Source organism: Nomascus leucogenys, chromosome 2 (assembly GCF_006542625.1).
Source record: "Nomascus leucogenys isolate Asia chromosome 2, Asia_NLE_v1, whole genome shotgun sequence".
Taxonomy (NCBI): Eukaryota; Metazoa; Chordata; class Mammalia; order Primates; family Hylobatidae; genus Nomascus; species Nomascus leucogenys.
The window spans coordinates 53553808-53573090 of NC_044382.1; the positions used below are offsets into that span (position 1 = coordinate 53553808).

Consider the following 19283-nt stretch of genomic DNA (forward strand, 5'->3'; position numbering starts at 1 on the left):
ATTTATTTTTGAGATGGAGTCTCACTCTATTGCCCAGGCTGGAGTGCAGTGGTGCAATCTCAGCTCACTGCAACCTCTGCCTCCCAGGTTCAAGTGATTCTCCTGCCTCAGCCTCCCAAGTAGCTGGGATTACAGGCATCCGCCACTATGTCTGGCTAATTTTTTTAAAATTTATTTTTAGTAGAGACAGGGTTTCACCATGTTGGCTAGGCTGGTTTCGAACTCCTGACCTCAAGTGATTCGCCCACCTCAGCCTCCCAAAGTGTTAGCATTACAGACGTGAGCCACTGCACCCAGCCAAGACCCTGGCTCCTCGAGAGAGACTGAGAGAAGCCCACTGGCCAGGGACAATTTGAACACCAAAAAAAGAAAAAAAAGATCATAATGGATTATAACCCATTGAATAAAATAGGAAGTCATGAGGCTATATAAATAAATTAGTAAACTGAAAGTTCAGTGTGGGGCCGGGCGCAGTGGCTCAAGCCTGTAATCCCAGCACTTTGGGAGGCTGAGACGGGCGGATCACGAGGTCAGGAGATCGAGACCATCCTGGCTAACACGGTGAAACCCCATCTCTACTAAAAATACAAAAAATTAGCCGGGCGTGTTGGCGGGCGCCTGTAGTCCCAGCTACTCGGGAGGCTGAGGCAGGAGAATGGCGTGAACCCGGGAGGTGGAGCTTGCAGTGAGCTGAGATCGCGCCACTGCACTCCAGCCTGGGGGACAGAGAAAGACTCCATCTCAAAAAAAAAAAAGAAAGAAAGTTCAGTGTGAAACAGCATTCCATTCCTCATCAAAACTTCAAATTTACATGATTTATTCAATGGGTTATAATCCATTACTATCAGTATTTATTTTGATGCACGAAGTGTCAGATTTATTCATTACAAGGGGGAAAAAGTGTACTACAGGAGAAGCCTGGCGGCCAGAAGCTCAATCACCTGATGGAAGTGAACATCATTAATAATGGGACACATAGCAGTCACGTGCCCCTGATAGGCTGAACAGAGAACACAGTGTTGCTGCTGGGGGATTTCTGCCAAAAATGTATAACCAGGATCTAATCACAAAGAAACATCAGAGAAACCCAGATTGAGGGACATGGTACAAAACAACTTGGCTGCATTACATCTTTGAAGGTGTTAAGGTCATAAAAGACAAGGAGGGTCTGAGGAACTGTTCTAGTCTGAAGGAAACTGGTGACATGACAAGAAGAAGAGCAACACATAATCCTTAATGGCTTCATTTTTCTACAGTGACATTGTAGGGACATGTGGCAAAACTTGATTGGAATTGAGGGTTAGATGGTAATAATGTATCAAGAATAATTTCCTGGCCAGGTGTGGTGGCTTATGCCTGTAATCCCACTTTGGGAGGCCAAGACAGGCAGATCAGTTGAGATCAGGAGTTTGAGATGAGCCTTGCCAACATGGTGAAACCTTGTCTCTACTAAAAATACAAAAATTAGTCGGGTGTGGTGGTGTGCACCTGTAGTCCCAGCTACCCAGGAGGCTGAGGCATGAGAATTGCTTGAATTCAGGAGGCAGAGGTTGCAGTGATCCAAGATCACGCCACTGCACTCCAGCCTGGGCGACAGAGCAAGACTTGGTCTCAAAAAATAATAAAATAAATAAAATAAATAAAATTCCTGATTTTAATGCATATTCTGGTAAAAGCAGAGAATGTCCTTCTTTGTAGAAAATACTAAAGTATTTGAGGATGATGGGCTGTTAGGTTGGTAACGTACTCTCAAATGATTCAGGGAAAAACATTATACTATACTTACCCTTTTTTTTTGTAATTTTGAGATTGTTTTCAAATAAATACATTTAATTAATTAACCTTCATGTCTGCCCATATGTGCATACTAAGAGGCAAAGTGGTATGATATTCAGGCCTTTCACAGTGGCCCCTAACACCTCTCCAACCTCACTACTTTACTGTGTTCCTGGCTGAGTGCAGTGGCTCACGCCTGTAATCCCAGCATTTTGGGAGGCCGAGGCAGATGGATCACTTGAGGTCAGGAGTTCAAGACCAGCCTGGCCAACATGGCGAAACCCCATCTCTACTAAAAATACAAAAATTAGCCAAGCATGGTGACGGGTGCCTGTAATCCCAGCTACTCGGGAGGCTGGGCAGGAGAATTGCTTGAACCAGGGAGGCTGAGGTTGCAGTGAGCCAAGATTGTGCCACTGCACTCCAGCCTAGACAAGAGAGTAAGACGCCATATCAAAAATTAAAAAATAAAAATAAAATCAGAGTGTTTTTCCAGCTACCCTTTCACCACTCCTCCCCCAGCCGCCCAGCCTCCCAGCGTCCTGGCCTCTGCCCTTGCTGTGTCCTCCGATTGTGCTTTCCTGCCCACTCTGATAGCTCACCTGAGGTCAGTCTGACCTTTGAGGCTTTGCTCAAGGGCTCATGAACCTGGCTGCTTGAACTCTTGGGGCAATTCTGGCTGCTCCAGGGTTTCCCCAAATGGGTCTGGGGAGCCCTGGATGTCTGCAGATGTTCTCTTGGGGTCCCTGAGACCTTTTTCCCTTTAAAAGGTCGCTATACATTATTCACGGCAACAGTGTCTCTACTACCCATTTGACACCGGGAGATAAGGCTTTGAATTATTCGTTAGTACTTTTTGTTTTTGTCCAAATCTGATCACATCAGTCCCCTGCTTAAGGAGCAAAATGCAACTCTCATGGCTCCCCGGACTGCAGGCGTCTTCAGAATCAGTTCCCAACCTTCCTGTCCCTCTGTCCCTGCCCCTGCCCTTCACATACCTTCTCAACCCTGCCCATATCTGCGAAAGAACCCAGACCACTCACTTCTTTCTGAACTCCCAGGGCCTTTTTTTTTTGAGACAGAGTCTCGCTGTGTCGCCCAGGCTGTAGCGCAGTGGCACGATCTGGATCTCGGCTCACTGCAATCTTCTCCTCCCAGGTTCAAGCGATTCTCCTGCCTCAACCTCCTGAGTGGCTAGGATTAAAGGTGTATGCCACCCCACCTGGCTAATTTTTGTATTTTTAGTAGAGACAGGGTTTCACCCTGTTGGCCAGTGGCAGGCGCCTGTAATCCCAGCTACTCAAGAGGCTGAGGCAGGAGAATCACTTGAACCCAGGAGGCGGAGGTTACAGTGAGCCGAGGTTGCCCTCCGGCCTTGGCGACAGTGAGAGTCCATCTCAAAAAATTATTAAATAGGTGAAACCCCGTCTCTACTAAAAATACAAAAAATTAGCCGGGCGTGGTGGCGGGCGCCTGTAGTCCCTGCTACTCGGAGAGGCTGAGGCAGGAGAATGGCGTGAACCCGGGAGGCGGAGCTTGCAGTGAGCCGAGATTGCGCCACTGCACTCCAGCCTGGGCGACAGAGCGAGACTCCGTCTCAAAAAAAAATATATATATATATTATTAAATAATGAAGTCCTCAAAATCATCTTTAGAGAACCTGTCTCCTGGGTAGATCCTCAACTTTGGCAAAATAAACTTCTGAACTGATTGAGACTTGTCTCAGATACTCTTGGTTTATAACTCCCTCCCACCTCAGTTCTTCTGTAACAGCCGTGAAGCCCCAGGATGTGGCCCAGTGCCTGGCCCCTGGGGGTGGGGCAGCTGCAAATGCCTGGCGAGGTGTCTGTTGCCTCCTGGTTACCTCAGCAGCTCCCTGGGATTCACATGGCTAGTTTAGCCAGGCCCAGCATGGACACCAGTCCTGGAGGGTAAGTGAAGGCAGGTCCCACATTTCCTTATGGCCACACTCTCGGCCTTCTTCCCCAGAAACCCATGCCCTTCCTCTGCCATGAGAGAGAAGGTGGAGGGCAGCCAGGGAGAAGTGAGGCAGCTGCTGAGCAGGTGAATTCTCCCCAAATCATTACATTTTGGAAGCAGCAGGAACCACAAACTGGGGTTCCGCAGAAGCTGGGATTCCCCGGAGGCTCTGGTTAGGGGCCCAGGGTGGACTGGCTTGGTTTGTCTTTGGTCATTGTAACCAAAGGAATGTCAAACTGGAAAATCCCAGCGAGCACTATTTTTAGAGACTCGGAGAGCATTTTTCCGGCTGAAGGGACAAGTTCCTTCAGAAGCAGCAGTTAACTCTCACCCCTGAACCACTCCTCCCTGGAACTCGCCCAGGCTCTGGCCCCTCCCTCCAGGCATGTGGGAACATTGCTGGAGGAGTCTGGTCAGGGCCCTGCCACCAAGGAGAGGGACAGGGACATCGGCTCCTTTCAAACACAAAACAATGGGTTTTTATTTTTACATCTTTGAGTCTAATCCTTCAGACATCAAGACTTATTACTGGCACCTTTATTTTTAAATTTTTAAATTTATTTTTTGAGACAGGATCTTGCTGTGTTGCCCAGGCTGGAGTACAGTGGGCGGATCATGGCTCACTGCAGCCTCGACCTTCTACACTCAACGGATCCGATCCTCCCCCCTCAGTCCCCCGAGGAGCTGGGATTATAGGTGCACACTTAACATGATTGGCTAATTTTTGTATTTTTTGTGAAGATGGGGTTTCACCATGTTGCCCAGGGTGGTCTCGAGCTCCTGAATTCAAGTGATCTGCCTGTCTCAGCCTCCCAAAGTGCTGGGATTTACATGCATAAGGCACTGCACCCAGCCTGGTACCTTTCTTTAAAAGGCCTTTTAGAAATAGAATCATTTGCCGGGCGCGGTGGCTCATGCCTGTAATCCCAGCACTTTGGGAGGCCGAGGCAGGCGGATCACCATGAGGTTGGGAGTTCCATACCAGCCTGACCAACATGGAGAAACCCCGTCTCTTCTAAAAATACAAAATTAGCTGGGCGTGGTGGCGCATGCCTGTAATCCCAGCTACTCCAGAGGCTGAGTCAGGAGAATCACTTGAACCCGGGAGGCGGAGGTTGTGTGAGCCAAGATCGCGCCATTGCGCTCCAGCCCGGGCAACAAGAGTGAAACTCTGTCTCAAAAAAAAAAAAGAAATAGAATCATTTCATACCAAGTTGTTAGTCTTGAAGCACTAAATTAAAAATGTTCTTGTGTTTTTGGTTCATGCTTTTAACATTGATAATTGTTAATGATAAACTTAATCAGTCTTCCTACTATATACCTTATGCTTGAAAAGTTCTGCTTACTGTCCCTGTCTATATAATTTTCTGTTTGAGGTTTCTACCTTTAAGGGCTCCTGCTAGTTTTTTTTTTTTTTCAATACAGAGTTTTGCTCTGTCACCCAGGCTGGAGTGCAGTGGTCCATTCTCGGCTCGCTGCAACCTCCACCTCCTGGGTTCAAGCAATTCTCCTGCCTCAGCCTCCCGAGTAGTTGGGACTATAGGCGCATGCCACCACGCCCGGCTAATTTTTGTATTTTTAGTAGAGATGGGGTTTCATCATGTTGGCCAGGCTGGTCTCGAACTCCTGACCTCATGCTCTGCCCGCCTCGGCCTCCCAAAGTGCTGGGATTACAGGCGTGAGCCACCGTGCCCGGCTGGGCTTCTGCTAATTACTGAGTGTATGAAACGTAGTAGATCAAATCTATTGCTTAACAGAAGTTACAGGACAAGCTATCCCCATTCTCCCACATTTGTAAGGATGCACTGAGGAGGGGCCTCAGTAACAGATGAAATGAAGTGCAAACCCGTCTCTCCTCCCCATGATTACGCACTGGCTCGAGACACAGAATACGCAGAGACCACAGTTTGGGAAGGTGTTTTGCTCCTAGCCCTTCATGAAATTTAGAATCTAAGGTCTTTGTAAGACCAATGCTTTTTTTTTTTCTCCTTTTCTTTCTTTTCCTAAAAATAGGGTCTTGCTATGTTGCCCAGGCTGGTCTTGAACTCCTGGCCTCAAGTGATCCTCCCGTCTTAGCCCTGCAAAGAATTGGGATTATAGGCATGAGCCACTGCACCCAGTCTAGACCGATGCTTTTGAGGTTAGGACTCTCCATGAGTCCTGATGCTCAGGGAAGTCAGAGTGTGAGAGTGTGAGAGTGTGTGTGTGTGTGTGTGTAGAAGGAGGGTACAGTTAGTGGTCTCCAGACTTGGAGGTAGTTGCCCACAAGCCCAGGACTAAATGAGACACTGAGGGACAAACCTGATCCAGGTGAACCAAGGGATCCCGGGGACTAGCCCCTACCTAAAGATGCTAAACGTGAGCATGTTCTGAACAGATAGGTGCTGACTGTGTAGAGAAAAGCGTCAATGACAAGGAACTTTCTAGTGCCTAAGCACTGCCTGGGGTGAGAAAGACGCTGTTGTAAAAGACCCTGGGCAGCAGCCTAAGCCTCCTGAGGCCCAGGCATGTCCTTCCACATCAGCTGGCTGCCCTGAGCAGCTCTTCCGCATAACGGGTCTGAGGTAAGAATCAGCATTCTGGCAGAGTCTATCCTCTGGCAGTAATTAACAAAGTAGCATCTGGCTTATTCATCAGTCTCTTCTGAGTCTGGTTGTCCTGAGTCAGCTTGGATATGGGGACTAGACACTGGAACCCAGGGATCTGGCCAAGGGCTGTCTGCTTCTGTGTCGTCTTCATTTTGTCTTCAGCACCTGTAGACACCCGGAGGCACAGCTACACCCAGGGATTCATGATGTATTACAATCCAATGCCAAGGAAGGCACCACAATACCAGGTTTTGTCTACTAGTTAAGGATCCGTGTGGGATTCCCAACAACACCCTTTGGAAGTCTGCAAACTTCTTTTAAAAACCAGAAGTGAAAATTTTGAGTCTGTCCCTAGAACTAAAAATAAACTTAGGCTAGTGTCCAGGAACAGGAAACAGTTTAATAAGTACTGGAGGACAGCCTCCACTCTTGCCTCTGCTCAATCCATCGCTGCACTGAAGCCAGAGAGAGCATCCTTCAAGGCAGGCCTTGTTGGGCCACTCTCAGGCCTAGCCCTCTCCTTTTGGAACTTGCCCTCTCCTTTTGGAACTTACCCTCTTCTGTGGACCATGAGTTCCCACAGGGTACTGGTCCGCAGCTGCCTTTCAGCTTCAGGTCTCCTCTGCCAGTTCCCCACACTTGAATTCTGCACTCCTTTCTCTTCAGTGCGCCTTGCTGGTGCTTGTCACTGGGCCTTGGCACATGTTGTTCCCTCTGCCCGCAGTATTTTCCCCCAACCCTTTTGCTTGGATAACTGGTGTTTGTATTTCAGATCTCAGCTGAAATTCTGACCCACAGACTCAATTAAATCTTTTTGCTGGAAATGTCCCTACCATCATGAACACCCTCCTTCCTCCAACGACACTCAGCACACATTCCGTTGCACTTACTGGTTTCAATACTGGCTCTCCATGTCCCCACTGGCAGGGACTATCTGTCCCACTAAATGCCAAGGTTTTTTTTTTTTTTTTTTTTCAGACAAGAGTCTCACTCTGTCACCCAGGCTGGGGTGCAGTGGCACGATCTCGGCTCACTGCAAGCTCCGCCTCCTGGGTTCACCCGCCATTCTCCTGCCTCGGCCTCCCAAGTAGCTGGGACTACAGGCGCCTGCCACCACACCCAGCTAATTTTTGTATTTTTAGTAGAGACGGGGTTTCACTGTGCTAGCCAGGATGGTCTTGATCTCCTGACCTCGTGATCCACCCACCTCGGCCTCCCAAAGTGCTGGGATTACGGGCATGAGCAACTGCGCCTGGCCGCCAAGTTTGTTTTTTAAAAAATCTTTTTTTTTTTTTTTTTTTTTGAGACAGGGTCTCACTCTGTTGGCCAGGCTGAAGTGCAGTGGTATGATCAGGGCTCACTGCAGTCTTGACTTCTGGAGCTCAGGTGATTCTCCCACCTCAGCCTCCCAAGTAGCTGGGACTACAGAGGTACGCCACTACACACGGCTCATTTTTTTGTAGAGACAGGGTCTCACCATGTTGCCCAGGCTGTTCTTGAACCCCTGAGTTCAAGTGATTTGCCCATCTCCTCAGCTTCTCCCAAAATGTTGGGATTATAAGCGTGAGGCACCACACTGGGCCTCAAACACATTTTTTTTTTTTTTTTTTTGAGATGGAGTCTCGCTCTGTCACCCAGAGCGATCTTAGCTCACCGCAACCTCCGCTTCCCAGGTTCAAGCAATTCTGTCTGAGCCTCCTGAGTAGCTGGGATTACAGGGGCACACCACCATGCCCAGCTAATTTTTGTATTTTTAGTAGAGATGGAGTTTGGCCATGTTGGCCAGGCTGGTCTCAAACTCCTGACCTCAGGTGATCCACCCGCCTTGGCCTCCTAAAGTGCTGAGATTACAGGCATGAGCAACGTGCCTGGCTCTCAAACACATTCTTTTTTTTTTTTTTTGGAGACTGAGTCTCACTCTGTTGCCCAGGCTGGAGTGCCATGGCATAATCTCGGCTCACTGCAACCTCCGCCTCCCGGGTTCAAGCGATTCTCCTACCTCAGCCTCCCGAGTAGCTGGGATTACAGGCACATGCCACCATGCCTGGCTAATTTTTGTATTTTTAGTAGAGATGGGTTTTCACCATGTTGGCCAGGCTGGTCTCGAACTCCTGTTTCATGGGGTAATGCAGGACACTTGGCTTGTGCCTACTTTTCGGCTACTGTGGACAGTGCTGCTACAAACATTCATGAAGAAGGTTTTCTTGTGTTTCTTTTTAAATCAGAGCATAAAAATAAGGTTTTGTTTGTTTGTTTAGATGGTGTCTTGCTGTGTTACCAGGCTGGAGTTTGTAGTTACTCACAGGTGCAATCATAGCAAACTGCAGCCTTGAATTCCTGGGCTCAAAGGTTCTTCCTGCCTCAGACTTCTGAGTAGCTAGGACTACAGGCATGCATCATGGAGCCTGGCACGTCTCATACAAGTTTTTGTTTCAGCATCTATTACCAATTTTTTTCTTTATTTTCTTTTTTCTTTTTTTTGAGAAAGGGTATCACTCTGTCGCCCAGGCTGGAGTGCAGTGGTACAATCTCAGCTCACTGCAACCTTCCTCTCCCAGGTTCAAGCAATCCTCCCACCTGAGCCTCCCAAGCAGCTGGAACTACAGGCATGTGTTACCACACCTAGCTAGTTTTTTGTATTTTTTGTAGAGATGGGGTCTTGCCATATTGCCCAGGCTGGTCTTGAATTCCTGGACTTAAGCAATCTACCTGCCTTGGCCTCCCAAAGTGCTGGGGTAACAGGCATGAGCCACTGTGCCCGGCCACCCATTATCAGTTCTTTTGGGTATATACACAGGAGTGGAATTACTCGGTCATATAGTAATTCTATGTAACTGTTTGAAGAACTGCCAAACTTTCAACCCAGCAGTTACACCATTTACATTCTTACCAGCAATGTGTGAGGGTTCCAGTTTCTCCACATCCTCACCAACACTTATAATTTACTGTTGTTCTTATTATAGCTATCCTAGCAGTTATGAAGTAGTTTTGATTTGCATTTCCCTAATTTCCTTCAACTAATAACATTGAGCATATTTTCATGTGCTTGTCTAAGAGGTTTTTTTTTTTCTCTGAATATTCCTTTTCGGTAACATCTTATTCTAAACTTTTTTTTTTTAATAGAGATGAGGTCTTGCTGTGTTGCTCAGGCTGGTCTCGAACTCCTGGGCTCAAGCCATCTGCCCACCTCAACCTCCCAAAACGCTGGGATTACAGGTGTGAGCACTGTAAGGGCACTCAGCCTTATTCTAAACTTTTTTTTTTTTTTTTTTTTTTTTTTTTTTGAGACAGAGTCTTGCTCTGTCGCTCAGGCTGGAGTGCAGTGGCGCGATTTTGGCTCACTGCCACCTCTGCCTCCCGAGCTTAAGCGATTCTCCTGCCTCAGCCTCCTGAGTAGCTGGGACTACAGACATGCACCACCACTCTGGGCTAATTTTTGTTTTTTTAGTAGAGATGGAATTTCACCATGTTGGCCAGGCTGGTCTTGAACTTCTGACTGTAAATGATCCACCCACCTCGCTTCCCAAAGTGCTGGGATTACAGGCATGTGCCACCATGCCCAGCCTTATTCTAAACTTTTCATGGTTACAGTATCTTCTCAGTTTACCTGAGAATACTGATATATACATGTGTATAAAATGGTATATATATACACACACACACATATGTATACCATTGTAAACATTTAATGACATATATCTTTTTCTTCGTTTTGACCTCTGTTATGTTATAGGTTTTCCTCAAATGTTTGGTGACTCTTAGTTGTCATTTATATTTCAAAGTAGGGTCCTCAAAAGCTCATTGGAAGCTCTGTGCCTGTAGGTGAGAAGTCTCAACTGTGGGATTCAGTGTTGGGTGATCTGGCTGGGCTCCACTTTGGGGTACTTCCATTGTCAGGATCTTTGGGTCTTTCTTCTTGTGCTAATCATGTTTTCCAGAGAGAATGTGAGGTCTTGGCTACCATGATCTAGGGAAGGATGTCTGGGGGTCTCATTCATTAAGCAAACTTTCACTTACTCCACCTGTTTTTAGTACAGTATTCCTTCCCTGAACTGTGCCTAGTGATCTCTAACGAAGAGGCCTTCTGTTTCACCCTCTTCAGAGAACAAAGCTCCAGTTTTGGGGGATGGGTGTGAAAAGGGATCTAGGAATCCACTTGCTTCTTTAAAGACTTTCACTTGATCTTCTTGTTTATTACTCCTGCCTTCACCCCCTAACTCTACTCTTACTTGGTGCTGCCCATTCCTGAGCCTTTTGTTCTGTGATATAACCTGTGCTGCATAATATTTCAGCTTTTCCCCTGCCAGTTTAGGGTTTGGCTTTCTTGGATCTGCTAAGTTACACTTGCCCATTTGCTTCCCAGCTTCCAACATTTTGTTGCCATTGTCTCCTTTCCCATTCCATTTTTTTTTTTTTTTTTTTTTTGTAGCCCAGGCTGGAGTACGGTGGGGTGATCTCAGCTCACTGCAACCTCCACCTCCCGGGTTCAAGCGATTCTCCTGCCTCAGCCTCCCGAGTAGCTGGGATTACAGGCACTCGCCACCATGTATGGATAATTTTTTTTTTTTTTTTTGTATTTTTAGTACAGACAAGGTTTCAATATGTTGGCCAGGATGGTTTTGAACTCTTGACCTCAAGTGAACTCCCACCTCAGCCTCCCAAAGTGCTAGGATTACAGGCATGAGCCATGGTGCCCTGCCTCCTTTCCCATTCTTTATCCCAACAGTTTAATGCCCACCCCTACCCCCTCAAAAAAATCCCTGTAACTGTCATTTCACTGGGATTTTGGGAGAAAGCAGAGGCAAGAGTCTATATCCAACCACTTAATGTCACCATCGGCTGGTTGTCTATCCCAAGTTCTTAGTATATTGCTTAATCTACAGTAAGTGCCCGATAAATATTTGTTGATTTAGGGTCAGTCCTCTGTATCTGTGGTTTCTGCAGCTATGGATTCAACCAACTGCTGATAAAAAAAATTTGGAAAAAAACAGGCTGGGTGCAGTGGCTTATGCCTGTAATCACAGCACTTTGGGAGGCCAAGGTGGGCCGATCACTTGAGGTCAGGAGTTCAAGACCAGCCTGGCCAACATGGCAAAACCCCATCTCTACTAAAATCACAAAAATTACCCGTGTTGGTGGGTACCTGTAATCCCAGCTACGCAGGAGGCTGAAGCATGAATAATTGCTTGAACCTGGGAGGTGGAGGTTGCAGTGCACTGCCATCATGCCACTGGGTGACAGAATGAGGCTCCGTCTCAAAAAAAAAGTATTTGGAAAAAACAATTAAAAATAAGCTGGACGTGGTGGCTCATGCCTGTAATCCCAGCACTTTGGGAGGCTGAGGTAGGTAGATCACTTGAGGCCAGTAGTTTGAGACCTGCCTGGCCAACATGGTGAAACCCTGTCTCTACTAAAAATACCAAAATTAGCTGGGCATGGTGGTCCCAGCTGCTCAGGAGGCTGAGATGGGAGAATCACTTGAACCCAGGAGGCAGAGGTTGCTGTAAGTGGAGATCTCACCACAGCACTCCAGCCTGGGTGACGAGTGAGACTCTGTCTCAGAAAACACACACACACAAAACCCCCAAACAACACACACACACACACACACACACACACACACACACACACACAGATAAAAAGTAATACAGTAGAACAATTAAAGTATATGAGAGGATGTGTGTAGGTCATATGTAAATACTACACCATTTTATATAAAGGATTTGAGAGCATCTTCAGATTTTGGTATTTGAGGGGGTTCTGAAAACAAGCTCCCTCTCTTGCCCCCATACAGAAGGACAACAGTATTAGAGTCACTGTCCTTTCCATCTTTGAAAAAGTTGAGGGCTGGACACGGTCACTCACACCTGTAATCCCAGCACTTTGGGAGGCTCAGGCAGGAGGATCGCTTGAGCCTGGGAGTTCGAGATCAGCCTGGGCAGCACAGTGAGGCCCTATCTCTACAAAAATAATGATGATGAAAATAATAAATAAATTTTTTTTTTTTAAGTAGGAACCTGGGCTCTGCCCACCAATGAACTGTGTGACCTTGGACAAGCTACTTCCAGTCTGCAGCCTTAGTCTCTTCTTCTGTAAAATAGCAATAACAACGATACGTTCTTCAAGCGCCTTGCTCAGTGCCTAGAACACGGCAAGCTCTCGGTATTTGTGGTTGTGGAAGGGTTCAATATCAAAGCGACACTTTTTAGAAAGTCAGTGTTTTACTTAGCTTAAAACTAGCCTTCACATTTGAATTGTAAATTGGTCCCTAATTAATGCCCTTCGGGGCAAAATCTGTGTTTAACCTTACTTGATGCGTAGACAGAGCTAGCAAAGCTTTTCAGCTGAGAGGAGAGGAACGTGTTGGTCGCCTGGGTCAGGCCGGCAGGGACAACCTGCAGTGGGGCCGCTCCTCACCCTGCCCCGCTTTGCCCCCGGCCTCGGAACCGGTTTGTTCCAGGCGCCCAGCGTGAGAACCCAGGCACTTACCCACCTCTCGTCGGCCCAACAGTCCGAGTCAGGCCCACCCTGGCCACGCACCGTTCCCGGCACCCGGGTGGCGCAGCCCGTCTCTGTCTTTACCGGGAAGCTCCCCACCCTATGCGTCGAGGACCCCACTTTCTTCAAAGGAGAACCTGAGGCAGCGTCTGGAAAAGCAACTCCATGGCCTCCAGGTCCACCTCAACCCTTCCCTCAGCCCCAAGACCCCGCTGCCTGAACCCCGGGGATCGCCAGCGCCCGCCAGCGCCCACCAGCGGCTCCGGCCCCGGCTCTAGGCGCAGGTGGGGGCGGGGCCAGGGCGGGGCCTGAGGAGCCGGCGCCCCGCCCCGCCCCGAGGCCCGCGGCGCCGCCGCCTCCACCTCGCCCGAGCCGCGGAGCGCCTCCGAGCGGCCGGCTGCGGCCTGGCTCCGCCCCTCCCGGCCCGGCGCGCCGGCTCCCGCCTCCTTCCTTCTCCTGGCTCCCACCTCCCTCCCTTTCCGCTGCCGAGGCGGCGGGAGCCGAGCCCGAGCGGACCGAGCCGCAGCCGCAGCCGGGCGGCGGGCGAGAGACGGCGGCGGCGGCGGCGGGCGGGCCGCGGGCGGTCAGTCGGGCGGCGGCGGCGGCAGTGGCGGCGATGCGGCGGCCCTGCTGAGTCCGCCCGCTCCTGGCGCCGGGAGCCAGCCGCGCGAGGCGGCCCGGGCCGGGCGGCAGCATGCGGAGCGGCGAGGAGCTGGACGGCTTCGAGGGCGAGGCCTCGAGCACCTCCATGATCTCGGGCGCCAGCAGCCCGTACCAGCCCACCACCGAGCCGGTGAGCCAGCGCCGCGGGCTGGCCGGCCTGCGCTGCGACCCCGACTACCTGCGCGGCGCGCTCGGCCGCCTCAAGGTCGCCCAAGTGGTAGGTGCCGGGCGGGGCCCCAGGTGCCAGAGGGCGGCCTAGCCGCACGCCTCCCTCCCCGCCCCGCTGCGGGGCCTCCGCCGCATACCCGCTTGCCCGGGCCGGAGCCCGCTCCTCGCGCCCCCTCTCCCTCGTGGGGTCCCGGGGCCACTCTGCAGCCTCCTCTGGGGATCCCGCCCTCGGCCAGAGCCTGCCCTTCCCAGGCCGGCAGCCTCTGGTGTGCGCCTCCTACCTGAGCACCTGCCCTTGGGCCTACCTGTTCGCTCCGCCCTCGCTCCCGGGAGTCTGTGGCGTTACTGGGCTGGGTGCTGCTGGGAATCCTGCTGTCTCCTGGGTACAGCTGGTCTTAGCAACCTGTGGCAGGTTTTCCCGGCCCGCGCAACCTCCAGACGGTGCTCGTCTGTTTCTGCCTGCGGAGACGAGGGACTGTGGCTTGGTTCCCCCTTGATGTCTAGCTGGGTGCCAGGCGTAGATGGTAGGCGCTTAGTAAGTATTTGCTGGATGGAGGCAGGTAGCCCTGATACAGTGGGGGAGCCCAGATATGCCCACAGTTCTCTACACTGCAGAGGTTTGTGTCCTTCTAACCAAGAAGACAGACTCGGCATCCCGGAATCCACCGCCCAGCACGGTGGCTGGCATTGCCCAATTGGTACCCAGAGTTAAATCTGGGAGGGCAGCCAGTTTTGGAGGTAGCAGAAACAGAGAACTTTCTGTTAGACTTGTCTGTAGTAGAGCTCATTTCTCAGGGTCCTATGTTTTAGCTTCCAGGGTGTTCTGGGCAGGCGCCTCTCGGCTCTGTTCCTGCTTTGTGGTTTTGTAACATGCCTCTGCGGGCAATTGCTTAGCTCTGTTGTGGGCATGCTGTAATTCAGAAAAACCCGTGTGTCCCCCCAACATTCCCTGTCACAGGTAGGCCTTCTGAGGCCACCGGCCTCAAAACTTTATAGGCTTCTCATAGCCAGAGAAGCCACTTGTTCTTGTTCTCTCTCTCTCTCTCTCTCTCTCACTCTCGTTTTTGAGACCGGGTCTCTGTCGCCCAGGGTGGAGTGCACTGGTGCGATCGTGGCTCACTGCAGTTCGACCTCCCAGGCTCAAGCGATCTTCTCCCCTCAGCTTCCCGAGTAGCTGGGACTACAAGCACGTTCCACCATGCCTGGTTAATTTTTGTATTTTTAGTAGAGATGGGGTTTCACCATGTTGCGTAGACTGGTCTCCAACTACTGGGCTCAAGCGATCACCCCTCCTTGGTTTCTCAAAGTGCTAGGATTACAGGCATGAGCCACCGTGCCAGGCCTGGTCCTCCTGTTCCTACTTGAGTGCATAAGCATTCCTTGGGAATAATATAATGTGTGGATACCCTTTAAATAAATGTCCTGGTGTTTGTAAATGACAGAATCATAGGCTATTTTATGTCTCTCTTGGGTGAAAAGGCTTGTTCTGCTGACTGCCAGAGGGTGTTTTTGAAGGGCTTTATGGAAAGAAAAATGGATCAGATAATCTGTCTTCAGAATTTTAAATTTACCTTATCTGGTAAACTGGAATGTTTTCAAAGATGTATTGGTTTTGTAGTTTGGCGTTGCTGTTAGCAAAGAGAATGTAGGAGGTGAAGGGAGGTGTGCAATTGCCTTTTTTTTTTTTTTTTTTTTGAGATGGTGTCTAGCTCTGTCGCCCAGGCTGGAGTGCAGTGGCACAATCTTGGCTCACTGCCACCTCTGCCTCTCGGGTTCAAGCGATTCTCCTGCCTCAGCCTCCTGAGTAGCTGGGATTACAGGCACCCACCACCACGCCCAGCTAAGTTTTGTAATTTCAGTAGAGACAGGGTTTCGCTGTGTTGGCCTGGCCAGGCTGGTCTCGAACTCCTTACGTCATGATCCGCCCACCTTGGCCTCCCAAAGTGCTGGGATTACAAGCGTGAGCCACCACACCCTGCCTGCAATTGCCTTTTAAAAGAGGCAGCTAGCCAGTGTTTGAGTATGGGGTGCCCAGAGTACAGATAATTAGAAATGAATAAGAAAAGAGCAGGGCTTGGTCAAATACCTCGCTTCGTTTGCACTGTGGGATTTTGAAAGTAAATAGAACTTGTCCCTAAAAGGATCTAGTAAAAGAATTGAAATCCAGTTTGTAGACTGTTAGTTATTACTGCATTGCTGGGACTTTATCACCTAAGTCGAGGGATGGAAGCCGGTGGCATTTATCATTAACCTTTTGGTAAGGTACTGTTTTGTTGTAGCATTGTTCTTTTTTTCTTTTCTTTTCTTTTTTTTTTTTGAGACAGAGTCTCTCTCTGTCACCCAGGCACCCAGGCACCCAGGCTGGAGTGCAGTGGCGCGATCTCGGCTCACTGCAAGCTCCGCCTCCTGGGGTCACGCCATTCTCCTGCCTCAGCCTCTCCGAGTAGCTGGGACTACAGGCGCCCGCCACCAGGCCCGGCTAATTTTTTGTATTTTTAGTAGAGACGGGGTTTCACCGTGGTCTCGATCTCCTGACCTCGTGATCCACCCGCCTCGGCCTCCCAAAGTGCTGGGATTACAAGCGTGAGCCACTGCGCCCGGCTTTTTCTTTTCTTTTCTCTTTTCACTTTCTTTCTCTCTCTCTCTCTCGCTCTCTCCCTCTCTCCCTCTTTCTTTCTCTCTTTCTTTTCACTCTTTCTTTTTCTTTCTTTTTTTTTTTTTTTTTTTGAGATGGAGTCTCGCTGTGTCCCCCAGGCTGGAGTGCAGTGGCGCAATCTCGGCTTACTGCAAGCTCCGCCTCCCAGGTTCACGCCATTCTCCTGCCTCAGCCTCCCGAGTAGCTGGGACTACAGGCGACCGCCACTGCGCCCAGCTAATTTTTTGTATTTTTAGTAGAGACGGGGTTTCACCGTGTTAGCCAGGATGGTCTTGATCTCCTGACCTCGTGATCCGCCTGCCTCGGCCTCCCAAAGTGCTGGGATTACAGGCGTGAGCCACCGCGCCCGGCCTCTTTCTTTTTTAAACACTGGGTCTAACTCTGTTACCCAAGCTGGAGTGCAGTGGCACAATCTTGGCTCACTGCAACCTCCGCCACCTGGGCTCAAGAGACCCACCCACCTCAGCCTCCCAAGTAGCTGGGACCACAGATGCACACCACCATGCCCAGCTAATTTTTTGTATTTTTGGTAGAGATGGGGTTTCACTATGTTGCCCAGGCTGGTCTCGAACTCCTGAGCTCAGGTGATCTGCCCGCCTCGGCCTCCCGATGTGCCTGGATTACAGACATGAGCCACCACGCCCGGCCTATAGTTGTACTTTTCATCTAGAAGAAATTTTGGGCCTAGCCCCCAAAATCTCACCTAACTCTGTTGTTTGTTAATCTCTAGAACTTAAACTCTGAGAGGTTATATGTGGGTGATAAAGGAAAGGGGACCGCTTGAAGGGTATGGCAACTTGAAATGGTTTTGGTGTAGTTGGCTTCCCAGCCTTGATAAAAATCCCACAAAACTCCAAGAAATTGGACTCTAAATTTAAACTGGAAAAGAAAATAAGAAGTCATTATGAAGATACTTCCGAGATGTTACAAAACTCAGAATCCATCAAGAAATATGAGTAAGTTCTAACTCTGTGGTTTGGAGAAAAATTTGACTTTTAAAAATCAGGAAGCTGAGGTGGGAGGATTGCTTGAGCCTGGGAGATCAAGGTCACAGGGAGCTATTATGGTGCCTGGGAGTAGCCACTGTGCTCCAGCTTGGGCAACATAGCAAGATCCCATGTCTAAAAATAAATTTAGTTGTGTGTTTTTTTTTTTCTTTGAGACAGACTTTTGCTCTTGATGCCCAGGATGGAGTGCAATGGCACCATCTCAGCTAACTGCAATCTCTGCCTCCTGGGTTCAAGCAATTCTCCAGCCTCAGCCTCCCGAGTGGGGTTACTGGCGCCTGCCACCATGCCTGGCTAATTTTTGTATTTTTAGTGGAGACAGGGTTTCGCCATATTGGCTAGGCTGGTCTCAAACTTCTGACCTCAGGTGATCCACCCGCCTCAGCCTCCCAAAGTGCTAGGATTATAGGCGTGAGCCACCACGACTGGCCATAAGTTTAGTTTTTTTAGATTTTTTTTTTTTTTCAGATGGAGTCTTGCTCTGTCACCCAGGCTGCAGTGCAGTGGCATGATCTTGGCTCACTGCAGCCTCCACCTCCCGGGTTCAAGCGATTCTCCTGCCTCAGCCTCCCAGGTAGCTGGGATTACAGATGCCTACTAGCATGCCCGGCTAAGTTTTGTATTTTTTAGTAGAGATGGGGTTTCCCCATGTTGGCCAGGCTGGTCTTGAACTCCTGACCTCAAGTGATCTGCCCACCTTGGTCTCCCAAAGTGTTGGGGTTACAGGCGTGAGCCCCTGCGTTGGGCTGTAGACTTTTTTGTGGTGGTTTTTGTGGCCTATTGCAACCTGTAGATCCTTGCTATTCCAAGTTTGGCCTTAGGCCAGCAGCATTGCCATCACCTAAGGGCCTGTTAGAAATGCAGAATCAGTGGCCTCACCCCAGAACTTGAGTCACCTGCATTTAAACAGGATTCCCCAGGTGATCCACGTGTACATTAAAGTTTGAGACTTATCTTTCTATATCCTTTCAGTGTTAAAAAAACCTTGCAACAGGCTGGGCTCACGCCTGTAATGCCAGCACTTTGGGAGTCCGAGGTGGCTGGATCACTTGAAGTCAGGAGTTCAAGACTAGCCTGGCCACCATGGTGAAACCACATCTCTACAAAAATACAAAAAATTAGCTGGGCATAATAGCGAGTGCCTGTAATCCCAGGTACTCCAGAGGCTGAGGCAGGAGAAGCGCTTGAACCTGGGAGGCAGAGGTTACAGTGAGCTGAGATTGTGCCATTGCATTCCAGCCTGAGTGACAGAGCAAGACTCTGCCTCAAAACAAAACAAACAAACAAAAAAAACACACACAAAAAACCTCGCACAGGTGCTAGCAACCAGCTTTCGATAAATAGTCAACCTCAAGGCTGAGATTTTTCTGTAAAATGAGACTGCCAATACCTCCCTCAAAGGATTAAGAAAATGAAATAATATGTGTAAGTACCTACCGTATTAGGCATCTAACTGATGTGCAATAAATGTTAGCTGTCATAGTGCTAACAATGCCTGTCCATACAGAAACTGTGTGAAAATATCACCAAAAAACATAATTATGTATTTGAATTAAAGATAGTTTAATTTCTTATGATTTAGGTTAAATTGGTACTTTTAATGGAATGTGATTTGATAGTAAAGCTAATCTGAAACATTATGAAAAAATTAAACGGTGCAGTTGCATAGATTCTATCCTTTCTTTTTCTGTTTGAGACAAGGTCCTGCTCTGTGCCCAGGCTGGAGTGCAGTGGTACAATCATAGGTTACTGCAGCCTCGACCTCCTGGGCTCAAGTGATCCTTCCATCTCAGCCCTCCAACTAGCTGGGACTACAGGTGTGTGCCACTATGCCTGGCTAATTTTTAAATTTTTTGTAGAGATAGGGTCTCCCTATGTTGCCCAGGTTGGTTTCAAACTCGTGACCTCAAGCAACCCTCCCTCTTTGGCTTCCCAAAGTGCTGAGAT

The 19283-nt window shown here is 49.3% G+C and overlaps 1 protein-coding gene and 1 pseudogene across 3 annotated transcripts in view; one reads left to right on the forward strand and one right to left on the reverse strand.

Annotated features, from left to right (window-relative positions):
- LOC105739348 overlaps positions 1–14262 on the reverse strand; it is a 29895-nt pseudogene extending 15633 nt beyond the window's left edge. Inside the window, exon 1 of the transcript XR_001115261.2 lies at positions 13979–14262. The product of XR_001115261.2 is annotated as a ras-related C3 botulinum toxin substrate 1-like (transcript). The remainder of the gene's footprint in view (positions 1–13978) is intronic.
- The window catches only part of CMTM4 (CKLF like MARVEL transmembrane domain containing 4), an 83470-nt gene continuing 77479 nt past the window's right edge, over positions 13293–19283 (forward strand). Inside the window, exon 1 of one of the 2 annotated variants that reach the window (XM_030795793.1) lies at positions 13293–13722. In XM_030795793.1, coding sequence (XP_030651653.1) covers positions 13537–13722 — 186 coding nt within the window. In that variant the 5' untranslated portion in view covers positions 13293–13536. The remainder of the gene's footprint in view (positions 13723–19283) is intronic. The other variant, XM_030795798.1, reaches the window with a different exon arrangement.